Source organism: Neophocaena asiaeorientalis, unplaced genomic scaffold (assembly GCF_003031525.2).
Source record: "Neophocaena asiaeorientalis asiaeorientalis breed wild unplaced genomic scaffold, Neophocaena_asiaeorientalis_V1.1 scaffold171, whole genome shotgun sequence".
Classification (NCBI taxonomy): Eukaryota; Metazoa; Chordata; class Mammalia; order Artiodactyla; family Phocoenidae; genus Neophocaena; species Neophocaena asiaeorientalis.
The window spans coordinates 843,175-868,634 of NW_020174013.1; the positions used below are offsets into that span (position 1 = coordinate 843,175).

General features: G+C 42.5%; 1 protein-coding gene across 3 annotated transcripts in view; it reads left to right on the forward strand.

The window, feature by feature from the left end:
- Window positions 1–25,460, forward strand: part of CRIM1 (cysteine rich transmembrane BMP regulator 1) — a 210,317-nt gene that overhangs the window by 113,934 nt on the left and 70,923 nt on the right. For all 3 annotated transcript variants that reach the window (XM_024753592.1, XM_024753593.1, XM_024753594.1), the window contains 3 exons: window positions 10,072–10,193; window positions 20,071–20,253; window positions 22,705–22,902. In XM_024753592.1, the coding sequence (XP_024609360.1) occupies window positions 10,072–10,193; window positions 20,071–20,253; window positions 22,705–22,902 (503 nt within the window). The remainder of the gene's footprint in view (window positions 1–10,071; window positions 10,194–20,070; window positions 20,254–22,704; window positions 22,903–25,460) is intronic.

Here is a 25,460-nt window from a genome sequence, read left to right on the forward strand (position 1 = left end):
TATCCTCCAGTCCCAAATCCCAGCACAGCATATGCTCCTGGTGGCTGAACCATTTGCTCCAACCTAAAACACTATATTCTTTTTCGCCCTGTAGATGTGAGTAGGTTCTTTCCTCTTCCTGGAATGTCTTTCCCTCCATCCCCACTTCCCCTTGTTTGATGGACACTTCCCATCTGTGCCCACTCACACTCCCTTACTCACACATATACACACAGCATCAACTCTTAGTGCCTCTAGTTGGCAGAATGATCCTTAGGGATGAATGGAGGTCTTTGGACAGGTGAGGGACTCCAGTGTTGAAGAGGTGGAATAGCTACTGCTGAGTGTGTACCTTTTTTTTTTTTTTCTCTCCACCAGTCATCAACAACTTGGGTATTTGCAGTTGGCAGCCTTTGGGCTGAATTTGACCCCAAGACATGTTTTCTTTGATTTGCCTTTTTTTTTTTTTTTTTGGCATCTTTAAATTAGTCATCAGCATTTAAAACCTGCGATGCTTGACTTAAAACTCTGGCTTCTCTTGAGCAGTTGAAAGTTATAGCAACACTGTACGTTTCTGCATGGAGTGAGTAGTGAAGCCCCTTCAGAGGGCACAGACCCTCTAGAGTTGTCTGCAGCATCCCACTTCCCTTTGAATGAAGACAGGTTTGCCATCTCTGGGTGTAACTGACTTGGGATTGGTGTTGAGAGACAAGATATGGATGGAGGTTAAAGGGGCAGGAAATTTAGAAGTATCATGAAGGTGGTGACTCAGGTAAAACGCCATGGGTTTGGGCTGTATTGTTAAGGAGTTACCATCAGGATGAGGCCCACGCTAAGAAGAAAAGGGAGAGATTTGGGAGTAGATGTCTCCGGGAGGTTGAAGGGTTGGTGCAGTGGGAGCTTGGGCCTGAGAGACCTGGAAGGAAGGATGAACCGTTGTGCTCAGCGACTAGGATATCTGACTTGAAATTTGAGATTGCTGTGGCTAGTAAAGTAAGTGGCTGAAGTGGAGGGGCAGCAAGGGTCACTGGATTCCAAAAGATCAAGCGAGGTCAGGATGTTGAAACTGCTTCCTCCACATAGACCTGGAAGCTTCCAGTTTATAATGATATACATAAAATAGCTAACAGGTGTTGAGGGCTTCTGTGTTCCAGGCACTTTCCTGGGTACTTTTCACATATCAGTTTATTTAATCCACACAGCAGTCCTGTGAGATATGGGCACTTTCATCACCCTCATCCTACAGGCAGTACAAGTGAGGCTTGGAGGGGTGATGTGTTGCCCAAGGTCATACAGCTCCCGAGAGGCCAGAACTCAAACCTGAGACTGCCGGATGTCAGAGTACATTCTCTGAACCTCCACCCCCGTAGGAAATGGGCAGGAGGCAAAGTCACAGAGAGGGAGGGCCTGCATGAGGGAGAAAGCGGTAGCTCTCTGTGGGCTAGCCCACGGCGGTCAGCTTGGAGACCGTCTGCCTCCCTTCCACCCCAGGTGAAGGGTGAGTGTGGGGAAATTCATGGTCTCACTGTGAGGAAGTAGTGTTTTCAGGCGAGCCAGGTTAGAACAGATTTGAGTGGTATACTCTGTGATGATGTTCAGATGCTGAGAGAGGAAAGGGTGGGGAAGGCAGAGCAGTGGGCGTAGGAGGATGAGTCCCTGGGAAGCAGAGCGGTTCTCTGTGGGGATGTGCATTCCCTTGAGGACGGGAGACCAGAGGACCTTGCACTTTGCACTGATGACAAGGATGAGAGGTCTGGGAATCGACAGCCCACAGGGAGCCCGTGGACGTGTGCTCGGAGTCAGCTCTTTCAGCAGCAGCTCAGGCTGCAGGCAGCTCCGAAGAGGTGAAGGAGCATTAGCCACCCAAGCAGTGGAGGATTTGTCCAGATTTTCAAATAGGAGGTTCAGTCCTGATGTCATTAGTGTTTGTGCATCACGTGCTCTGGGGAGGAGACAGAATAGTCCCCATCCGATTGTGTTCTGGTTTGTGATTATGTATATCTGACACCTCCCTAAACCAGACTTCCTAAATGGAGGGTCAGGACCCCGCGTACCCCAGCCCTACCCAGCCGAGTGCCTACCACACACACACACACTCAGCAGATAGTTACGGGATCACTGCATGTTCACCAGCAAGCCGAGTCCACGTTCCAAAGCATCCATTTCTAATACGGTCGGCGAATCCAGCCCTGAAATGGAAACACCTGACGTTTCTCTGATACAAGGTCCCGTCCCCACCAGACCCAGTCCTCCTCCTTCGCAGAGTGCCACGTGCCAGTTTCCCCTCCTTCCTGCTTTTCCCGCCTGGGTCTCCATTCGCCTCTCCTGTCCCCCTCTGCGGCCGTCCTGCCCACCATGGGAGCACACGCCGGTGTCTTTCCCCCGGGCCCGGGGAGGTGAAGGCAGAGAGCCTGCCTGTCCTGGGATGTGCTTGTTATCAGCTTGTTGGGCTGAACTGAGTGCAGTTCAGGATGCCTGCCAGATCCCAGCTCTCACGGTTCAACAGGGGCATGGGCCCTGGGGGTGCTTCCCAGCTGTGTGTCTGTGCCTCTGGCTCCCTTGCAGGAGGGAGTCTCTTGGGAACTGCCCCAACTCTCCTCTTCTTTAAGTAGTCATGTGGAGGCGGTAACCGATGTGAAGTGCCCTTGCTTTCTCCTGACCTCACCTGCTTACGGTGGGGCTTGACTCTGCAAGATAATTTATAGATCTTCCAGGAACCATGTGGGCCCACTGTCTCTATTTTCTTACAATTTATACCACTTTTCTCTCAAACTTAGCACCTAAGGATAAGTTTCCTGAGCCACAGGCCAGCCTTGAGGATCCAGCCATAATCATCTGCTCCTTGAGAAAGCTGGGAAGAGGGCAGCTAAAATGACTGTCATTAAGGGCTTACAGTGGACTTTATCATTATTGGCAGTACCGCATAGTAAGAAATGAAGAGGAATATCTTACCTACTTGCCCTCAATTGATACTGTCCCTATACTGGAGCATATCCTTCAGTTGCTCCCCGCAGAAAAAAGCAAAACATGACAACAGCAACCAAAAATGCAGAGTGAGTTTACTGTTGTCTCTGAAGGGAAAGTGGTGAAGAACATGGGGTTTCTGGTTTTACAGGTGAAAAGAGGAGCGGGGAGCCTTCTGGAAGGAGGCACGTGTGATCCTTAGAGCTGGGTGGTGTGCTTGCTGCTGCAACTAAGGCACATGCCTAATCCCCCTGGGTGGTGGAAATGTAAGGCATCACAGGAGGAATGAGCAGGAGAAAGGGTGAAGGAGGGTTTGTTACTTAGCAGTAAATCTTACAATGAGGCGGGAGAAGCATGGTGGTCCTAAGAAACTTCCATAGGGAGGAGTGCAGTTTTCCATCAGGATAGTTGGACCCTCAGGTGGGAAACCCATTTCTTTTTGGATGTTTTATTTGCAGTCTTCTTTTCTTTTTTAAACTTATACATACCTAGAGAGAGGTAAGAAATTTAATCCATAGAAAGATAGTACATCAGATATAATTAAAGTTGAAAATACTTTTTACAGGATAAGAATATGTTTTATGTGTCATTGTAACTTCCTTTGCTGACAGTTTCATTGTTACCCTGTGTGGAATCCTAGTAGTACACGTGCTTTGCCCTTTTAATTCCACATTTATTCTTGTGTAAAGGGAGCCTTCCTTCCCACCTGAATAGAGTTGGTTTTGATTTATAGATAGTGATTCTCCCCCTTTTAAAGGGCTCAACACTGAGTTTGGATGTGGAATAAATGCAGGGTTGGGAGACATGTTTGCAGGGGCCTCACTGAGTTGTTTTCCCTCCAGGAAGGGGCAGGGAATAAGGATCTGCTTGGGGAAGATGAGGAGTCTGACAGTTTGCTGCTTTGCTGAGTGGTGGTGGGAGTGGCAAAGAGGATTCCTCTCCCCACAGTGTCTTTTTCTAACTCCCTATCGTTTAGCATCCTTTACAGTTTCTCTAGTCACTCTGGTGAAACGAACTGTTGATTCTTCAACTTGTTGAGTATATTGTTTCTTTTCCTGCATTCCCCTCCAAAACAAAACAAAACAAAGCAGTGTCAGAGACAAGGCCCATCTGGAGCTGGGCCTGAAGGTTGAGGTGCTTGGTAAGGAGGAGGTGGGTGTGGAAGGGCGAGATGGTGATGTGCTCCAAGGACAGGGTGCAGGCGAGGAGAAGCCGCAGAAGGGGATGAGCCGGGATCAGACTGTGGCAGTGATGGGAAGGACAGTAATGGAATCACAGGATTTTATAGTTTGGAGAAAGAGCATTAAGGTCCAACCATCTTGTATTATGGACAAGAAAACTGAGCATCCCAGAGTTTAAGTGGCTTGCTAGCAGTCGTCCATTTTCTGGTGGATGATGGATGGTATTGGATAGTAAATAAAGTTACGGTTTTCTTCACTCTATGTGTCTCTCACTCATAGGCAACTGTATTCAGGCAGGAGCAAGTGCTACTAATCAAAATGTGCTCCTAATTAAAATGATAAAACTAGTTGTACATAGCTTTTTCCAGTGGAAAGTGCAAATTAAACTGTGACGATTGAGGCACTGCACCTTTAGGAGCAAGTTGTTCCGAAAGTGGGTCCCAGATTCCCCCCAGTGGAGTCTCCTGGAGAGCTTATTATACAGGCAGATTCTGGAGCCCTGCCCCAGACTCTGAGAAACAGTCCATGACTGTGGTACCCTGGAATCCACATTCTAAACAAATTCCATAGTCTTTCCCTCCACAGACTGATTTTGAAAAGCACTGCACCAATTAGCCCTGAGTTTAAAATTTATAAACATAAAAACTGTAAAAACAATGCATGGCCTAACCTCTGACTTACTAGCCATGAAAAAAAAAGTTTATTCTAGATTATTGTTTGGATGTCTTTATGTCATTCATTTTTTCATTTACAAGACAAATAAGACATGCCCCGGCACTAGGGGAATTCACAGGAGAAAGAGTAGGATTTTGACTTCATAGGAGGAACAGGTCCATTCCAAGAGGAGAGAAAACTAATCCTGGTTGCTTTTTTGGTCAGAGAAAGCCTTGTAGGGCGGTGGCCTTAAGGGGCAAGAAAGAGGCAGGGATTTGAGGAAGAGTGGGCGCTGAGCTGCGGCACTGAGTGACGGGAGTGGACGCTGCGCTGCGGCGCTGAGTGACGGGAGTGGACGCTGAGTGACGGGAGTGGACACTGAGTGACGGGAGTGGACACTGAGTGACGGGAGTGGACGCTGCACTGTGGCGCTGAGTGACGGGAGTGGACGCTGCACTGCGGCGCTGAGTGACGGGAGTGGACGCTGAGTGACGGGAGTGGACGCTGAGTGACGGGAGTGGACGCTGCACTGCGGCGCTGAGTGACGGGAGTGGACGCTGCGCTGCGGCGCTGAGTGACGGGAGTGGACGCTGCACTGCGGTGCTGAGTGACGGGAGTGGACGCTGCGCTGCAGCGCTGAGTGACAGGAGTGGACACTGAGTGACAGGAGTGGACGCTGCACTGCAGCACTGAGTGACGGGAGTGGACGCTGAGTGACGGGAGTGGACACTGAGTGACGGGAGTGGACGCTGCGCTGCGGCACTGAGTGACGGGAGTGGACGCTGAGTGACGGGAGTGGACGCTGAGTGACGGGAGTGGACGCTGCGCTGCAGCACTGAGTGACGGGAGTGGACGCTGAGTGACGGGAGTGGACACTGAGTGACGGGAGTGGACGCTGCGCTGCGGCGCTGAGTGACGGGAGTGGACGCTGAGTGACGGGAGTGGACGCTGAGTGACGGGAGTGGACGCTGCGCTGCGGCACTGAGTGACGGGAGTGGACGCTGAGTGACGGGAGTGGACGCTGAGTGACGGGAGTGGACGCTGCGCTGCGGCGCTAAGCGACGGGAGTGGGTGTAGGGCTTCAGTGAATGGCAGATTGCCATTGTTACTCACGTGTGCAGGAGCATGTAGAGGGGCCAGTAGAATGCGGAAGCTAGAGGAGAAGTAGAGCCTAGACTTGGGAGCACCTTGTAAGCTGTGCTAGGACTCTGGGACTGTCTGTGTAGACCAGGAAACAAATGACGGGAAGGGAATGTATTAGTGTGCACTGCCTTTGAGCCCGCAGAGCCAGCCAGCGTGGGCCTCCTAAGGAGGGGAGTGCCCTCTAGGGGCTTAGATGATTTCTCTGAGTGCTGTTCATCTTTGTACTCCGCCACCCACATGCCCACTAAGCTGAATCCATTACCTACTGGAGAGAGAAAAAAAGACAGCTTCACCAACCTACCTGGCTGCAGCTGTGATTACATTCTGCAGACATTTATTAGTTTGGTACCTTGACTGATGATTATCTTAATACTGAGGATAACATTAAAGGCTTGATTTTTCAGGCAGATGGCAAATGCAAGTTGCTTCTTGTTGGAGGTTGAAAAGCCCTTAGCCCATGATTCTGTTTATGTGAACTGACCAAAATAGGTAGGTCCATAGAGAAAGAATAGAGATTCGTGGTTGCCAGGGGCTGGGAGAGGATAAATGGGAAGTACAGGGTTTCTTTATGAGATGATGAAAATGTTCTAAAATTAGGTAGCAAAACCCTGTGAATATAAAGACCATTGAATTGTATACTTTAAAAGGGTGAATTTTACAGTATGTGAATTGTATCTCAGTAAAATTGTTATTTTATTTGTTTTCTTTAAAAACCCTTAGCACTTCTGCTTCAGATGTCCTAAGAGAAGTATGGTATTTGGGGTTTCAGAGAGGAGCTATTATCTGAGGTTGGCCTGGAAAGGCAGATGGTATCTAGACAGACAGCTGGAGATGAGGGCTAGATAAGGAATGTTCAGGAGAGAGTAGGGTGAGCAGTGGAAAGAGAGCAAAGGGAGGGCTTGTTTGGAGAATAGAAGGTGACTGTAGCATCGGGAGAATGAAGAGAAATACTGCGAGATTGAATTCAAATAAAGATCTGTAGACTTGAGAGTGTTGAATGCTAGGCTGAGAAGTTGATCAGTTAAATGAAGAGTAACTGAAGGTTTTTGACTACAGAAGTACAAAAACTGAGCCATAGGATGGGCGTGGCATGAACTGGGAGAAGGGGAGACTTTGGTGAGAGGAGACCAGGTCGGAACCTAGAAGTTGGAGGAGGGAAGGTTTTAGAAATGAGGGGTAAGTGTGGACATCGATTTACTCATAAGTTAGTCTGTTTCCTTAGCTACCAATCCACATGTTTTCTCCATTCCATTGCTTGCTGTTTATCCAGGCATTGGGGTAAAGGGTAAGAGGGAGATTGGGAGGAGGGACCAAAAAAATAATAAGAATGAAGAGAAAAGGTGATGAGGGCAAGATTCTGTCTGAGTGCTTCAGTTGTTCCGTAATTCAGTGACTCACTACAAGAAGACTCTAGGGGAGTGCCCTCTAGGCTCTTCTAGTGGAAAATACAGGATAGGAAACCTTGTTTGATTTTATTATGTATAGACATAATAAATTTCCTTGGCAAATAAGGGTCCTGATGAGGCCCCCGTTTGTTACCTGAGAGTGTGTGTAGACTATCTGTCGAAAAATAACTCACATGAGTTGTATTATGTTGAACTCTGTGAAATTGCTATTTGACTATTTTTGATCTACAAAGAAAGCAGTTTCGTGAAGTCTCAACCTAATAGATACTTGCTCGATAGATATCTGATGACAGCCCAGATTTTAACCTTTTCTGATTCCTTCATAAGTTCCTTCTTTATTAAGGTGCTAATGGTCTTGAACATCTGCTAGTCTCAGGTTTGGGGAAGCTGTGAAGAATCAAAAGGTGGCAGTAAGTAGGGAGGGCTTTCCAAGGAGCTGGTAGAGAAGGGAGAGGAGCTGGGAGCAAGCCTGCTGGCCAAAACCAGGGCATCTGAATCCTTGGGTCTTCAGTGTGCAGTCATTCTGGGTTTAGAAATAAAAATTCAACCTAAAGGGTTTTCCTTTCCTAAGTGGGTCACTAGGCAGTTGTGCAGTTTTAGATCTTCTGCAACATGCTGGAGACAACCTGTATGGGTCTCGGAGAAAACAAGAGAGATGTTTCAATGTTGGGAAATAGATCAAATGTCAAAAGCGGTAAAAAGGGCCAACTTAGTCATGGTTTTCAGGTTGGTGTGATTTCTGTCGGCCCAGCAGAAAGCCTGGCATGCAAGTGTTGAGGAAAGGTCTCTGAAGGGTTGAAAGGCATCAGAGGAGGTATTTATTGGTTGATCGTACGCTCCCTGGTGTTTAACCTAAAGTAATTTCCTCGAACATGTCAGTGGGAGAGAAGGGGAATTCCCAAAGATGTGGAAAAAGGTTAGTCAGCTATTCTTGTAGGATGCTTTCATTGTAATGACATCAGATATTGGGATCAGGGTGGGGCCTCTCAGTACTCTACCCCCATTAATCTGTAAACTCTGAAGAATTTAAGTTGTGCAGAGTGTCAAGTGCAATAAATATTGTTACTGTAATGTCACAGGGATATGATCATCTGCTTAAAACTGCAGTACCTAGGCACATAAAAATGAGAGACTGTGGGATAACCTTACCAGGGACTAAAAGCTCATTTCATATTTACTCAGCTGTAGAAGGTGATTGTCCTGTAGGAATAGAGATTATGAATCAAGAGCTCCCGGCTTTGCTCACACAAAACAGCCAAACATTTATTTTAAACCGTAGTCAGAAATACCATTGCAGCAAAACTTTAATTACCTAACACCCTCTTCTCCAATATAATCCGTATATAACCATCTCCCCCACAAGGAAGAAGCCTGAGAGGGGATAGTCACACCTTTCCAGTGGCTTTAATGGTGTTTGGTGCAAATTTTAACTTAATTCGTTTCCTTTTTAGTTCCACGGTTAACTATAAATGTCATTAAACCTCTAGGCCTGATTATGGAAGTACTTGTGGACAACAGTCATATTTTAATTTATGAAAGATCCAAAGAAAAATAGAACAAAACAATCAAATAAGAAGAGGGAAAAAACAGAATTAATGTGCTAATGGTTCTTCCTTGCTGGGAATGTTACCCTCCCCTGATCTTGGCCTCTCTGGTACATAAATACCCACATACTTCTGGCAAGGATGTCTCTTTTTAGGATGTCTTCCTTTCACTCCTGCCAACCTGGGAACTCCCTTAGTCATCCTCTCTACCCTCTGACCCACGCTTCCATTGCCAGGGGAGTCCCAGGGCAGAGTCTAGCTGCTCCTTCCTTGTATTACAGTTACATCCTGACACCCTCCTGCCCTGAGCTTCTCATTTCCTGCCTCTTATTTCATTACGACACATCAACATCAGGCAGTTGACAATATCTTTTTCTCCTCTTATATTTACCTGCCTCTTATTTTCCTGTGGTCAGGCAAGTTTTGCAGTGGAGTTGAAGTTAAGGGTGAGAGTCAGCAGAGGTAGTTTGCATTCAGAGAAATGCACACATGCAGCTTAGAAGATCCAAAACATTAAGACTTTCAGCTTCCAGATAGCTGTCACAAACTCCATTTGCTAAAGCTTATGCCCTTTATTTATAAAGCTCCTCGGTCTTCAATCAGAATCTGTTTCTTTTATTATACACAATTATAAATTAATTAATGTCGCTCCAGAGGAGGGTGCTACTAGACACAATCACAAAGATTAAAAAAAAAAAAAAAAAAAAACTAATAACCTATTAGTTGAAAGACGAGTCAGAAAATTTGCTGAAAAACACCTAAAGGTCAACAGCAACCAAGTAGCAACATAGAATCGTTTAACGCAGAAACATCATTCTGTGTCAGACTGTGCAAGCATCACTGATGTCTGGAGTAACAGGATAATGTATGCATGTAAAGATGGCCCTGAGTCATCAAGAAAATGTTTGTTACGCTCAATACCAGTCTGGTTAAGTAAGAAATGAAGTAATGCATTTTAGGAATATTTCTGTCAAAATGGTTAACGTTAAATATCTGGGCGTATACTAAGGAGATGAGCCTTAGTTATTTGGAATGCCAATTATGTTAGGACCCGCTCCCCATTCCCCAGCGACACCAGATAAACAGGACAGTGTCATAGAGAGGGGTGAATAGTTTTCCACAGCCACTTTGTTTGTGGTCTCCCGACTTCTATGTTGTTGTTTATTCATGGGGTTTTCCTTCCCTTTTCTTTGGTTTCAGATGCGAGTGTCTCTCTGGCTTATGTGGTTTCCCCGTGTGTGAGGTGGGATCCACTCCCCGCATAGTCTCTCGTGGAGATGGGACACCTGGAAAGTGCTGTGATGTCTTTGAATGTGTTAATGGTACGTGGGGTTTCTCTTGTTCTCAGAGAGTGTACATTTGTGCAGGAGGAGGAGGGAGGGTTCAATCTAGCTGTTTCTGTCTTTTAAAAGGCAGAGAATATACTCAGGGACTTGATGAAACTCAGAAAGAATATTTAAGATCCCACTAGGCAGTTGAGAAAGTTAGGAAAGGAATCATCATTCCATCCATTAGAAAGAGCATTTTGGAAGTGTAATCACAGACTGCATGTAGCCATCATATTCTGCTGTGTTTTCAGTAGTTCAGAAATTTTAGGATTGCAAGAAAAGGATCATGGAAAATGTGATCGTATCCCTCCTATCATTCAAGATCTCATTGCATTATTGTCAGAGGTAATCTTTGTAACTAACACCACATTGAAGTGTCCACAATTTGAAAGAGAAAAGACACTGTTCCTTTAGTTTAGCATTTTCCTACTTAGAGGAAACACCTCTGGCCATTACTTGGTCAGTAGTATTCGCCTAGTTGGAGCTGGAAACTTGTGGACCAGAAAAACGATCCTTCAGTCATAAGATTACTTCAAATAGAATCCACCTTTCTCCCTTGGTGTGTGATGACCTGGCGTTTATTGAATTTAGATGCTAGAAGGGAGGAGAGCCTAAAACATGTCCCTCCATCAGAATTTTCAGAAGAAAAACAAAGAATAAACTCAAGTAAGTGAAATGTCAGTAATTTTAGAGGACATTATTTAGTCAACACCTAGACACACAAGGAAAATGATTTTGGATTTGGACAAATAGAACAAAATTATGCATATAGAATCGTCCATATTTGCTGCCTACAAGAAATCGGGGTTCAGAAGATTTTCTGCCCTCCTCCCAAGCTGCCTCTCCGCCACAAGAAAAGGTTATATTAAAGTCCAGACCTGTTTCACCGAGTCCTGTAGTTTTTAGTCCAGTGGCTGCCTATTTTGTTTTGTTTTGCTTTGCTTTGCTTTGAAGAAATAGTTGTAGTATGGCTTTGTGGTTAGAAAAGAACATAGACTACAATTAAAAGACTTCAGTTTGAAAACTAGTTCCTCCACTTAGTAGCTGTGTAACTTTGGGCATCCCTTGGTCTCCCTGGGCCTCAGTTGCCACATCTGTCAAATGGAGTGAATAACAGTAAATTAAATGAGGTTTTATATGTGAAGCACTTGAAATTGTGCCTCAAGAGCAAATAGTCTTTATAATTTTGTGTGCCCACCTCCTGTTCATATCCAAAGATGCTGTTCTGGACATGGCAGGGGGATGGAGAAGGTGAGGGGAGGCTCCTGACTTAAAGACCTTTATAAATACAAGCATGCAGGGAGAGGTGCAGGAAAAGTTCCATGTGCATAAATCTTTTCTCAGTGCTTCTCCCCACCCGTGTTATTATCCAGCCGGTAGTACTGTCTGTTAACCACCAGCAAATGGCCAAGCCTCTGGTATTGCTGAAGTTAGTTGATTGTAGGTGACATTTTGTGAATATTTAACTTGTACCATTGAGACAGAAATAGTTGGTCCTTGTCCTGGGCTCCCAGCATCTCAGATGTGCTTCCTTCCAGTATTCATCCCTCTGCATGTCTTTCTCTCATGCTAGAATCTGAACTGCCAGAGAACAGAGAATCTATCCTTGTGTCTGTGTTATTAGCACATTGCCTGCCTCTCAGAGTGCACCCAGGTTCTGACGGGTAGTTGGGTGGGTGAGTGAGCAAGTGATCTGATTCACATCATCTTAGTTCCCTCTAGAGTGGCTGTTAATTATCAGCCCATAGAGGGCTTACTTTGTGAGAATTCACCATCTTTACTGCCCTACACTTTAATCTTAGGTCTCTTGTCCCCAGGAAATATCACCTCTAGAGGAGTGCCTTTCTTCTTTCCTTGCTTCTTGATTATAGAAACTCAAGTGTCATGACTTTCTCATCAGGACATTAACTTTACATCTCTCCCTAGTGTGATACGGTTGGACAGTTGATAGCTGCCCCCCGCCCCCTCAGTGCCCTTGCCCCCATTTATAGAGCCTATTTATAGAAGTCACTTCAGGAACAGGACTTGCCTTCAGCTGTGAGAAAATGTTGAGATGACAAAGCAGTCACAGGATTTCTGGTGTTTGCCTCTTTCTTGCCACCATAAATTGGTTGGGTGATCTTTGCTTTATTTCGTGTCCTGCTACAGTGTGTCTGTTTCTATATTAGTCATTCAATTGTAGATGAGACTAGAAACTACAGTCCTCTGAAGATTCAAAATCCCACAGAATAGTGTGTATGCAATTCTGTCTCAAAGCCTGTATTTCACTTTTTTTGTCATATACATACACACATACACACACCTCCCCTCCACACATACATATATTCATATGTAAGTGTATGTGTTTGTTTGTTTATTTGGCAACTGGTGCCCTGGGAAAATCTTACTGTTGTCATAAGGTCACCATTAGAGGATATTACATATCAAAAATTCATTATCATTGCCCAGATGAGCAGAGGTCTATTTTATATATACATATTTTAATAAGCCATATATATATATATATATATATATATATATAACCTTGCGTATGCACAAAGGATTTGAGGCAACTTTACACTGAGAACAGATACAATAACATAGTGGTAAAATATTAATGAGAAAAGAGAATCAGAACCGTAGAGTTGTATGTAAAAGTTGAAAATGAAAAGCAAAAAGAAAGTACCTACAGGTATGCAGGCCATAGCTAGCATCTCTCTATTTAATTGTTGGAGTTAAATGTCAAGTTAGGCCCCCAGCGTCCCGGCCATCAAAGTGAAAAAGGAGATAGAATCAGATCTGCAGTTTTTAGAGACAAGAAGCCTGCTGAACAGGGCAACCCTCTGCTCATATGGAAGCTTGAAAAGAGAGCGCTGGATGACACAGTAGATCCTGTCCTTAGTTGCTTTAATCCCTTAAATGTGGAAACAGATTTCCTCTGGCTGCTCTTCACAATAAAAAGCAAAAGCAAAATATTAAAATACACCTCAGCGAAAGCAGTTTTCAGAGGTGAGTTTGACACCCGGCTGGAACCTGGGTGCTTAGAGGACTATTTATTGATTTTGAGAAACCCCCAAACATGTAGGAACATGTAGGAATAGATCTGGGAACCCCAGTTCAGGAGGCAGTGGGTTGCATGTTAACTAACCCCATGTGCAGAAACAGAGATTGCCTGCCAGGACTCGGCTCCTAAGCTGCCATCCAGCTGATCCGTATGCTTACGTTATTTTTTTAAGATAAGCGTTATAGTGAACACAGAAGGTTAAAAAACATTCACAGAGAATTCAAGAACTCTTGAGTTTTGAAAACATTAGCCTAGATGAATAGATGGAAAGAACATTCTCCATAAATATTCGTTCTCTTTTCTATTGGGTTTGGTTTTATTTTGGGGGGGGAGGATGGGAGAGTTGCCCATCGGATTGTTATGGTCTGTGACTGAGGGCTGAAAGGAGGACCTATGAGGTATTGGTTGAATGAGAACCCTGTTGTTTAGAAACCAAAGGAACAGGTGGTATGATTGAGCTCCTTTTGTGTAAACTTAGAAGACATCAGTATCATCCCCTAGAAGTATGACGTCCACAGCAGTGTTGAATAATCCCAGATCTTCTTCAAGAAACAGTTCTGTGTCTGCTCCTGCCCATAAGCAAAACTTTTGTCATTAGTCAGCTGGAGCTGAGTGATGGCCTCTACTTTTATTTTTTATTTTTTTATTTTTTTGCGGTACATGGGCCTCTCACTGCTGTGGCCTCTCCCGTTGCGGAGCACAGGCCTCAGACGCACAGGCTCAGCGACCATGGCGCACGGGTCCAGCCACTCCGCGGCATGTGGGATCTTCCCAGACCAGGACACGAACCCGTGTCCCCTGCATTAACAGGCGGACTCTCAACCACTGTGCCACCAGGGAAGCCCTGGCCTCTACTTTTAGATCGACATGTGTTCTCCATTTGGTTACATTACACCCTATTGCCTTACACTGGCCCAGCTCACTCATTTCTAGAGGCATTTGGGTTTGAATAGGGAAGTCATCCACATACAGAATATGGAAACAGTCATTTGGTTGCTTAGATATGATCAGTTGTCCAATGTACTTGCACAGAAATCCAAACTAGAACATCATGGTTTGAGTGTTGTAGCCACGAACTGACTCTTCCAGCATCAGACACACTAACATGTCAAATCCATCAGTGACAGGAGAGCCATAGCCAAAGTCAGCTTGCTCCTCATGTAAAATTTGGGCCTAGAAAACTGAGACCTGCAGTTTGTTAAGAAAATTAGTACAAAAACTTCTAATGATAACCCATTGTCTGTTTAGCAATAATACTCAGTAATATTTCTAGGGACATAAGGTCTACTTCTACAGTGATGGAGAGAATATGGCACTTTGAAAGAAATATTCCACTCAGTATGCATTTATTGAGCATCTGTTGTGTTCCTGGGGTCTTATCAAGCTAATTTTGCTTAACAGTGATACAGTCTTTTGCAGTCCTATTTTGTAAGTATTGTTCCCCTTCCCTTATTCTGAAGTAGTATCTGCCTGGTATTCTCTAGCACACACACCCTGCTTCCCCCCCCCATAGAAAAGGTGTTTTCCTCCTGTAGCTATCTGGAAGCTCATGTACCCTGTCTTTGTGATTACATCAGTTTGTCTCTGATTTATGGAGAAGTTTTCAGACATTTCTCATCTGTCATACAGTTGTCTCTCTTTTGACTTCTTAAGTCTGCCCACTTGCTTCCTATACAGCTTACCCCCAGTGAAAGGAGACCAGAGGCAAGACATCAGCCATTTTCTACTGAGATATTAAAGAGAAAAAGCAACAGAAGTATACTATTTGGATTTTTTCTCCATTTTCACATTTGATGTGAAGTTCTACATTTTAGTCTTTTCCTTTGCTAAACTTATATACATATCACCGTCTGCCAATCAGTGTAATTTGGCAGACAGTAGAAATTATTAACAGTCTATAAGGTTCTTTTTCAGGCATTCTGGAATATGTTAAAGAGGGAAGAGAATATTCCAGAACTGAGAAACATAAAATTTAATTGGGCAGACACAAAAAACGTGCAAAAATACCTAAAAAGACACTTTTGTGCATCTCAGTGCATATGCAATTTTATGCATTGATAGGTACAAGTTACACAGTACATTTTTTTATTTGTAATATTATTCTTTTCTCTGTCCATGGAAAATGTCCTGTTATAGAGGTAGTGGTAAACTCCATAGGGTTCTAAGATTCACATGTATCCCCAGCAAGTGAAGAAGTAATTGGTCATTGCTCCTCAAAGACCACTGCCAGCCATTTTTATCATGCATCTTTCTGAAGAGCTTCTATAAATTTGTCTTGGCATCAAATAGGGATTTCATTATGTCGTGTGATTTTTTTCTTTTTTAATCCTAAAGAATCGATTGTGTTTTCAAGGCTGTGTTTTCTGGGACTCTCCATCTCTCTAAATTCCATTCCCTTGCTCTCTGTGCCTTAGCTAGTGAAATGTAACTCTTGTCAATCCCATCCCCTCCCGCTCACGTTTCTGCACAACCCACGGTAAAAGCGAGTTCATCTGGAGCTGCTTTAGTCATAACCACAGCCTTCCCTTCTCACTCCTTCAAATCTCACACCAAGATTTGTGGCTTCACCCAGATGGTAGCTGTGGTTGATTAAGGCAAATAAGTATTTATAATTAATACTAATTGGTTTCTAAAATACTATTTTTTCTTCAGTTTGAATGGAAGCTCAGCATTTTGTTAGAATGCAGTATTTTGCCTCCTTCCACAGCATGCAAATTTGATTGATAAAAAGCACTCCATTTTCTACACTTTAGAACTTGTGGTCCAGCTGCCCAGTTTCTTCCAACCCTAGCTCAGTTTAGTATGTTAGCTAAAAGTATAATAAATTCTGAGCTGTAATAAGATGATTCTTTCTGACATGAGTTTTCTGAAAAAAGAAATAGTATATCCAGCCAACACTATGGAAGAGGTTCAGACATGCACATTTACTGCTTGTGTAAATATATACACACAGCTCATCTCACACTAGTTATGTGACTTTAGGCAAGTAACCTGATCTCCTTAAATTTCATTTTCCTCATTGAAGAAGTGGCTATTAATATTTGTTCTGTCTTCTTGACAGGATTGTTATAAAATCAAATGAGAAAGTACTTGTTTGTCCAAGTACAAAACAAATGTAAATATACTCAAATTAAAATGCAGTGAAAGTCTCAAATATTTCGAATATCCACGTTGACATGGAGAAATGACGTTAGGACAGAGGAGCCCATGAGAGTTGTGTGTATCATGATCTGGTTTTTCCCATCTTATTAAACAGGGTGCATTAGCTCAGGAGAACTTTCTTTAGCTTGGAAGTACTTTTATTTTACCAGCTTTATTGAGACACATACCATGCACTTCACCAAGTGAAGTTGCACAATTCACTGTTTTTAATGTATTCACAGAATTGTTTGATCCTCACAGTCAATTTTAGAACACTTACATCAATCCCCCCCAAATTCCCAAACTCATTAACAGTCACTCCCCATTTCCCCCAAACCCTCCAGTACTAGGCAACCACTAATCTACTTTCTGTCTCTATACATGTACCTATTATGGACATTTCATATAAATAGAATCATATCCAATATGTGGTATTTTTTGACTGGCTTCTTTCACTTAGCAATGTTCCCCAGGTTCATTTATGTTTTAGTATATATCAAAATTTCATTCCTTTTTTATGGCCAAGAAATATTTCATTACATGGATATACTACATTTTGTTTATTCATACATCAGTTGATAGACGTTTAGGTGGTTTCCGTTTTTTTGGCTATTATGAATAGCACTGCTATAAACATTTGTGTACAAGTTTTTATGTGAATAGATGTTTTCATTTCTCTTGGATAAGGTTATACCTAAGAGTATAACCTGGGATCCTCTGGGAACTCTGTGTTTCATTACATCCTCACCAGCGATGTATGAGAGTTTCAGTTTCTCCACATCCTCGTCAGCATTTGTTATTATCTATATGTTTTTCATTTTAGCCATCCTAGGATATGAAGTGATGTCTCATTGTGGCTTTGATTTGTATTCCCTTAATAAATAATGATGTTAAGCATCTTTTCATCTGCTTCTTGGTCATTTCTGTATCTTATTTGGAGAAATTTCTATTCAAATACTTGCTATTTTTCAATTGGGTTGTTTTTATTGTTGTTCTTTATATATTCTGATACAAGTCCTTTATCAGATATTTACAAATATTTTTTAATCTTTGGGTTATCTTTCTTTATGGTGTTCTTTGAGGCACAAAAGTAGATGAACTCCAGTTTAACTATTTTTTCTTCTGTTGCTTATGCTTTTGGTGTCATATCTAAGAAACCATTGCCTAATTACAAAGTCTCAACGATTTACTCCTGTTATCTTCTAAGAGCTCTATAGTTGTAGCTATTACATTTAGATCATAGTTCTGTAATTCATTTTGAGTTATTTTTGTATATGGTATGATAGTGGTCCATTCTTATTCTTTTGCATGTGGATATCCAGTTGCTCCAGCACCATTTGTTGAAAAGACTATTTTCCTCAATGAATTATCCTGGCACCCTGTTAAAAATCACTAAATATGAGAGTTTGTTTCTGAACTCTTAATCAATTCCACTGAACTGTGTATTTATCCTGATGTCAGTACTACAGTGTCTTGATTAGTGTAGCATTGTAGTGTGTCTTGAAATCAGAAAGTGTGAGTCCTCTAGCTTTGTTCTTCTTTTCAAGGTTGTTTTGGCAGTTCTGGGTTCTTCACATTTCCATATGAGTTTTAGGATTGGCTTGTCAGTTTTTACAAAAGAACCAAGTAGGATTTTGATAGAGATTGCAATGAAAATATAGATCAATTTGGGGAATATTTTCACCTTAACAATATTATCTTTCAGTCCATGAACATGGAATATATTTTCATTTATTTAGGCCTTCTTTACTTTCTTTGAACAATGCTTTTTAGTTTTTAAAGTACAAGTTTTGTGCTTCATTTATTAAATTTATTGCTAAATATTTTATTCTTTTTAATGCTACTGTGAATGGAATTTTTTTTAACTTCATTTTCAGATTGTTCTTTGCTAGTGTGTAGATATACAATTTATTTGAGTTGCAGTTGTACCCTGAAATCTTGCCGAACTTTTTGTTCACTAGTTTTTTAGTAGATTCTTTAGAATCTTTTAAAATTCAAGATCATGTCATCTGCAAGTAGAGAGAGTTTTCCTACTTACTTTCTCACATGCGTGATTTTTTAAAAAAATTTATTTATTTTGAGGTGTGTTGGGTCTTTGTTGCTGCGCACAGGCTTTCCCTAGTTGAAGCGAGCAGGGGCTACTCTTTTTTTTTTTTTTTTTTTTTTTAGTTGTGGCTCGCGGGCTCTAGAGCGCAGGCTTAGTAGTTGTGGCGCACGGGCTTAGTTGCTCCGCGGCATATGGGCTCTTCCCGGACCAGGGATCGAACCCATGTCCCCTGCATTGGCAGACGGATTCTTAACCACTGCCTCACCAGGGAAGCCCATGTGGTTTTTATGTCTTTTTGTTGCCTATGTGCCCTGGCTGGAGCCTCCAGTACAAAGTTGAATCGAAGTGGTGAGAGTGAACATCGTTGTCTTGTTCCTGATTTAAAGGGAAAAGCATTCACCCTTTCACTATTAAGTATGATGCTAGCTGTGTGTTTTTCATAGATGCCACTTATCAAGCTGCTGTTTAACAACTTCCACTCCTAAGTTATTGAACATTTTTATCATGAAAGGGTGTTGAATTCTGTCAAATATCTTTTCTATGTCAACTGAGATGATCCTGTGGTTTTTTCCTTTATTCTATAGACATGTTGTATTACATTAATTGATTTTTGGATGTTAAACCAACCTTGCATTCTTGGAATAAATCCCATTTGGTATATAATCTTTTTTATATGTTGCTGGATTCAGTCAGCTAGTATTTTTTTTTTGAGGATTTTTTAGTCTCTGTGTTTATAAGAGATAGTTTTCATTTTCTTGTGATGTCTTTGTCTGGTGGGAGTTCTTTTAAGTCAACCAAAATTAGAGTTAAGAAATGGATTTAGTGAGAGTGTTTTAGGGCAGAGAAACAATTTAAAATCATTGGTGTCATTATGAGAATTGTTAAGTGCAGGGCTTTGAGTCCTTAGCAGAACATAGCCTTGAAACACAATGGAAGGAGTACAAGGTTTTAGTTGAAGAGCTACTGTTTTTGCTTCTATCATTTGCTAAATGTGTGACTTTGAGCAAATTACCCAGGATTTCCTCACTTCTGCACTCAGGATAAGTATTTCTACATCAGACCTTTGTTATTGGGATTAAGTGAGGTAATGTATGTAGAAAGTGTTTTTTTAAAGGCCAAGCACTATTATAATTACAGATTGTTAAACAGGATAGAAAAAAGAATTTAGGAGAAAACACTGGAGAAACAGAAGAACATAACCTCTTAAAAGGCCTAAATAAATTTTTTGAGGCAGAACAAAACCTAATGTGGAGACAGGATCATTTACTTGAGGGTAGAGAATGATTTAACAAAACAAACGTTTTGTTTAACAAAAAATCTTTTTAAAGCACAAATCAGAAATGTGTTTCATGGTCACATGGTTACTTTTATTTGGGATAAGGGGATGCCAGTATAGATTTTACTAAGAGGAATTTCGATTCCTTGGTATAATGAGAATAGTGATGTGTTTTATTTATTTTATTCTACTTTACTTTGCATTGCTTTGTTGCTTCTGTTGTAAAAAATTATATTGAGTGTAGTAAATTTCCATCAAATTTTAACCTGCTGTCAGACAGCATTTTCTAGAGGCTGTTTGAAAAATATGAAAGGACACCAGAGAAATGACTTTGAATCTGCCATGTTTGTTTTAACTCCTTTAGAAACAAAGCCAGCCTGTGTATTCAACAATGTGGAGTATAGCGATGGGGATATGTTTCGAATGGACAACTGTCGGTTCTGTCGATGCCAAGGGGGCGTTTCCATCTGCTTCACCGCCCAGTGTGGTGAGCTGAACTGCGAGAGATACTATGTGCCCGAAGGGGAGTGCTGCCCTGTGTGTGAAGGTAAGGACAGGTGCCAATCAGAGAATAATAAGAAGAGACATGGTTTGGGGGCTTAATATCACAGTTGACCTACTTCAGTCTCACTCCAAAATAGAGGAAGATTGAAGAAGTTCCCGTTTTTTGTCACCATGGTCTACCTTTTAGGACTTCGATAATGCTAGGTAGACTGTGTGAAACTGTCATTACTTCACTGAGGGAAGTTACACCCTGGGTGTAGACAGCGGTCACCTGTTTGCACAGATGGACGTGAGGTTTCCTGGAGGTGCTTTCTGTTCCTCCTCTGTGGTTCCAGCAGTTCCTTGGCAAGTCCTGGGACTTTCTCTCCATCCTGACATCAGAATTCCACCCACCCTGCTCCCCTCAGATTGCTCAGCTAGGACAGGGCCGCCCTAGTCACTGACTACCTTAGCCAGTCAGCTCAGAGAGGAACCAACCCTGCTTCCTTTCCGATACCCATGCCAGTCCAGGTGAGAGCAGGGCTCCCCGTCCTTTGAAAATGTGTGGTAGTGAGAGTAGGGTCATGGTGTGGCATGGTGGTGACACCAAGGCAAGGCTCAGACAGTGTCCACTGTGGCCCTGGGCAGAAGGATCCCCAGGGCCTGCTTTCTCTTTATTCCCCATTTCCCTCCAAGAAATAATAGGTCCATGTTCCTCCAACAGGCTCGACCCTCCTGTCTCTCCTATGCAGAAATAATAAACATTTCAGAATGATAACTCTGAATATCATATACTACAATCCACACATTTTAAGGATCAGGATAATCAGAAAAGTAGTCACTTGTCTGAGTTTCCAGTGAAGCCAGGAACAGTGAGTGCCTGACTGTGTCTCTGGTCTAACTGCACTACACTGTTTCCCCAGAAAAGAGGATCACGTGAGCTTTCTTGTCCTGCCCGGACCACAGACCTTCAGTCTGGAGTCAGGCACATCCGTCTCATGTCTGACGCTCACCCTGCCCTTACTTCCACACGTGAAACGGGAGGACAGAATTTCATGCCATGTTCCATAACTTTTTCTGTTTTCTAAATCCATTTCTTTTCACTATTTGAGCTCTGTTTACCACATAATACTGATGATATGAAATTGCTTAGAGTATGCAAACTACATTCCTAACATTGAACAGTGGTTCATAACCGGGAGGCCACCTTCCCTGTTAGAAATCATTTTTGCTAACATGGGAGAAAGGTGGTTCACTTTTTAGGTGTCATCAGGGATTTTAAGAAAGTCACATCAAACTTTTAACCTTCCCAATTGATTTGTTCCCTAGCTACTACCCCCGGTGTGTAAATAGTCTCTGAAACTATGTAGCAGTCGGTCATGTAAAAACATAGATATGGACCTCTGTGTAATAATCATAATGAGTTGTCTGGGCATAGATCCGGTTATGTCTCACTTCCTGGAATTCAGATCCAGGCTCAAAGTAGAAATGAAGTATGCAGTGTAATATTTTTTATAAAGAAATTTTATAAAGTCTTATCTAACTCAGGTCTCTTGGCTGCTTGCATCTCTGGCAGACTGCCCTTCTGAAGCTGTGACTGCGTGCTTTTCAGTTTTGGCCCTCTAACTCTCTTGTAATGCCCTACTACCTCTTTGGAATGAAGAGGACCAAACTCGGAACTGCCTGGACTTTGCTTCCAGCACAGCAGCACTTGCTTCTTGAGGCCAGATTTTATGTTTCTGAAAAAGAACATTGAGTGATTTATCTAGTTGCTTTCATTTATAAGGATATTTGGAGATTTTTTATTTATGGGCTTGTCAGCAACCTCAGAAAACTTTTTTACACTATCCTTGGCTACCTACGTTTCCCAGCCTCAGCTGCTGCTTGACTGCTCAGCTTGGGGGAGAAAAAGGGCGTATGTTCACAGCTTTCCCTCCAGGGCACAAGCAGTGCCATGAATGGTTTAGAGAAGCTGTGTCAGTCCTGTCCTGAATAAGGCCACAGCAGGGAACTGTATACACCTCACTGTGCCTCCAGGCACCGTGAGATAGACTTCAGTTAGTCCTAGAAATAACAGGCTCACTATAAGTTAGATGGGGCATTATTCTTTCCACTTTACAGGAGGTAAAATGGAGGTGTAATAAACATTTAAGTTGGCAACTCAGAAGGCATCATCAGAGCCTAAAATGGATCAGCATTTTTTTCTCACGACCAACCCACAGCTCCATCCACAAAGTTTTGCACCTTTATGAAATGATAACACCTGCACATTGGTTTTTATGCCTCAGATCCCCTGCCCTGTGTGCCGTGTCAGGATGGGTGGACAGAAATTCAGCATGACAGCTGCTTTTGCATGTCCCCCTAGAGACACCTCCTGTGGCCCTGAGCTTCTGCTGAGCACAGCTGGAAAAGAACTGCTGATGACGAGAACCTGGGAAAAAAATGTCTCTAGGTGCAGGCAGAGATAAGATGTAGAATGCCCTCAGTCTTACTCTGAATTCACGTTTTAATTTAGATCCCGTGTATCCTTTCAACAATCCCGCTGGCTGCTATGCCAATGGTCAGATCCGTGCCCACGGGGACCGGTGGCGGGAGGACGACTGCACGTTCTGCCAGTGCATCAACGGAGAACCCCACTGTGTCGCGACGGCCTGCGGACAGAGCTGCATGAACCCCGTCAAAGTGCCTGGGGAGTGTTGCCCTGTGTGTGAAGGTAACCCTTGTAGATTCTAACGAGCCCCTGGCGAATGTGTCGAGTTGGATAAGCTTCTACCAGTATGTGCTTGCTTGTTTTCTGTTTCCTCAGGCATAATGTCTGCTTCATGCTGTTACCAGTTGCAGATGAATTTATTATACAGCCCAAACTAATCATTTGGGGGAAATGTTACACATTTACAGTGAGAATAGTGTGGGTTTTATTTTGCCACTGCAGATAATGCTTATCTGAATACTTTACAGTCAAGGAATATATACATTTTAATTCAGTTCACCGCAAGCCTGATTAACATCCAAAGGTCAACACAATGAAATGAAATGAAATTGGAAATAAGACCCATGACTCAAAGCATAGCTTGTTCAACTTGTAATGCTTACATAAGCCCAAGAGTCCTGGCAACTAGATGAAAAACCTGGAGCCATCAAAGGTGGTTTTCACTGCCTGGAGTCCTCACCCTGAGCATCCATTCTGCTTCTAATATCACGATGGCTGTGGCTTTGCAGTTCCTTTCGGGCTTTTTCTTATGTCTTGGTTACCTGCATTCACTACCTCTCTTCCTGTTTAATGGAGAGAGCCTGAGATATCCTGGACTAGTCTTTCCATCCCAACCACTATTCCAGGCCATTTCCCCCATCCTGGGAAGATTCTTTGCACACTTACTCAAGTCAGCCTTAATCCTTGGTCCATGTCTGTTAGTACAGACAAGAGATTGAATATCTATACTGACAGTTCCAATAGAGAGTGTCCGTCATTAAGAAGCACATTTGCATAGTGAAATGAGCTAAAGTGGGTCAAAAATTACTCCTTGTGGAAGATGGATCCTTCTGGAATTTTTTAAAACAGCTATTAAGGAACTGACAGGTCTTTTCAGAAATTCAGTCAAGTAGACTGAGTCCTCTGTCAAGAAGTCTTTTTGCTTCTACCAAAATTTTAATCAACTCAGACTTCAGAGTTTGCCTGACTGGCTTCATTAACTTCTGAGGGGTTAGAATTATTAAAGACCTTAAAAATCATATAAAAATTTAAGCTGGAGGATTCTGGTTCTATTGACATCACCAATTCCCTCACCATTACTCTACTCAGAATGCAGCTGCCACACTCCAAAACTTTATAGCTTCCAGATGACCAATTTTGTGGAAATCACCCACCCACCTCACACATATACTCCTCCTATCCCCTGAAGGCAGTGTTTCAGTGCTGGAAAAAGGAGTGTGCAATAATATGGAAGGATGGGAATATCTATCCCTAGGAATTAGGGGCAATCTGTTATTTAAGTATATGTATATTTACATGTGTATATTTAAGTATATGTATGTGCATGATAATGTAAGAAAAATTAAAAACATATATAAAATCCAGTAAACAGTAACCCTTTAACTTCATGAGTCTTGAGTCTAGATTGAAAATAAGACTTTGAAAAACTTGTTAAAAAAAAAAGTAGGGCCTTTTTTCTAAAAGTAAGAAAGGCAAACCCTTTGCCCTCATCTTTGGCCGTCATTAGCATATCCATTGTGGTGAGTGGAGAAGGGAAGCAGTTGGTGAATAGACAAGAATATATATTATATGTATGAGAAACTGATTTATTCTTAGGTCATATAGATGTTTGGGTAGGAAGTAGATGTTAGTTTGATCACTTAGAGTTTGGTCTCTGAAACAGCTGGGTCACGTTGTAATCTTGCACTGTTTGAGAAAAGAGTGACAGTTTGGGTCAGCCATTAATTCCAAAAAATTTATTAAGAATCTTCTGTAATCCAGATACCACATCGGACACAAAGCTAAATAAGGGATAACTCCTAGTAAACGTCAAAGAAACTATTTAGGCTCTTTTAAATTAAACCAGGAAAAACAGAATGTCTGCATTCAGGTGCTGTGGGGTAAGTGCTTTTTATTTGTACCTGATTTCATTTAATTCTCACATTAACACTCTGCCAAAGGCCTTATTATACCATTTTAAAGGTGAAGAAATTAGGGTTTAGAGAGATTTAGATAATTTTTCCCAAGGTCAGTTGCCAATATGTGGCTGAGCTGGGATCAACTGAAGTCTGTCAGATTCAACTACATTTTTGTCTGCTTCCTCTGCTCCCAGAGGTCATCTCAGTTTCCACCTGCCCCTATTTCTAGTTCCCTTCTATCTCTCTTCATCTCTGGCTTTTGGCCCTGTGTTGGGACACACAGGAGTTTGATGATGGGAGGAGATCATTTGCAGTTCGACAACTACTCCGGGTGTTTTTGATGTGATCTCCCACCTGCCCTCTCCCCTGAATCTGAGGACCTCGGGGGAAGGATGCCTTTGAGACTCATCCTCGATTTGCTTCTCAAGCCTCACATTCAGGTTGTCTCCTTCACTTCACCAGACTTGGCATCTTTATTCCAAGCTGTTAGGCTCTGCTGGTCTCAGCCTTGCAGAAGGTTCCATTGTTTAGTTCTCAGAGAACTAATTTATCTTCTGTTTCTTGTTTTTGTTTTAAAGTCAGTTAAGTAATAAGTTTCACATAAAACTGCGTTTACTCTCCAGTGGCACCCTCATTTTAAGATGTGTTCAGAAGACAAAAGAT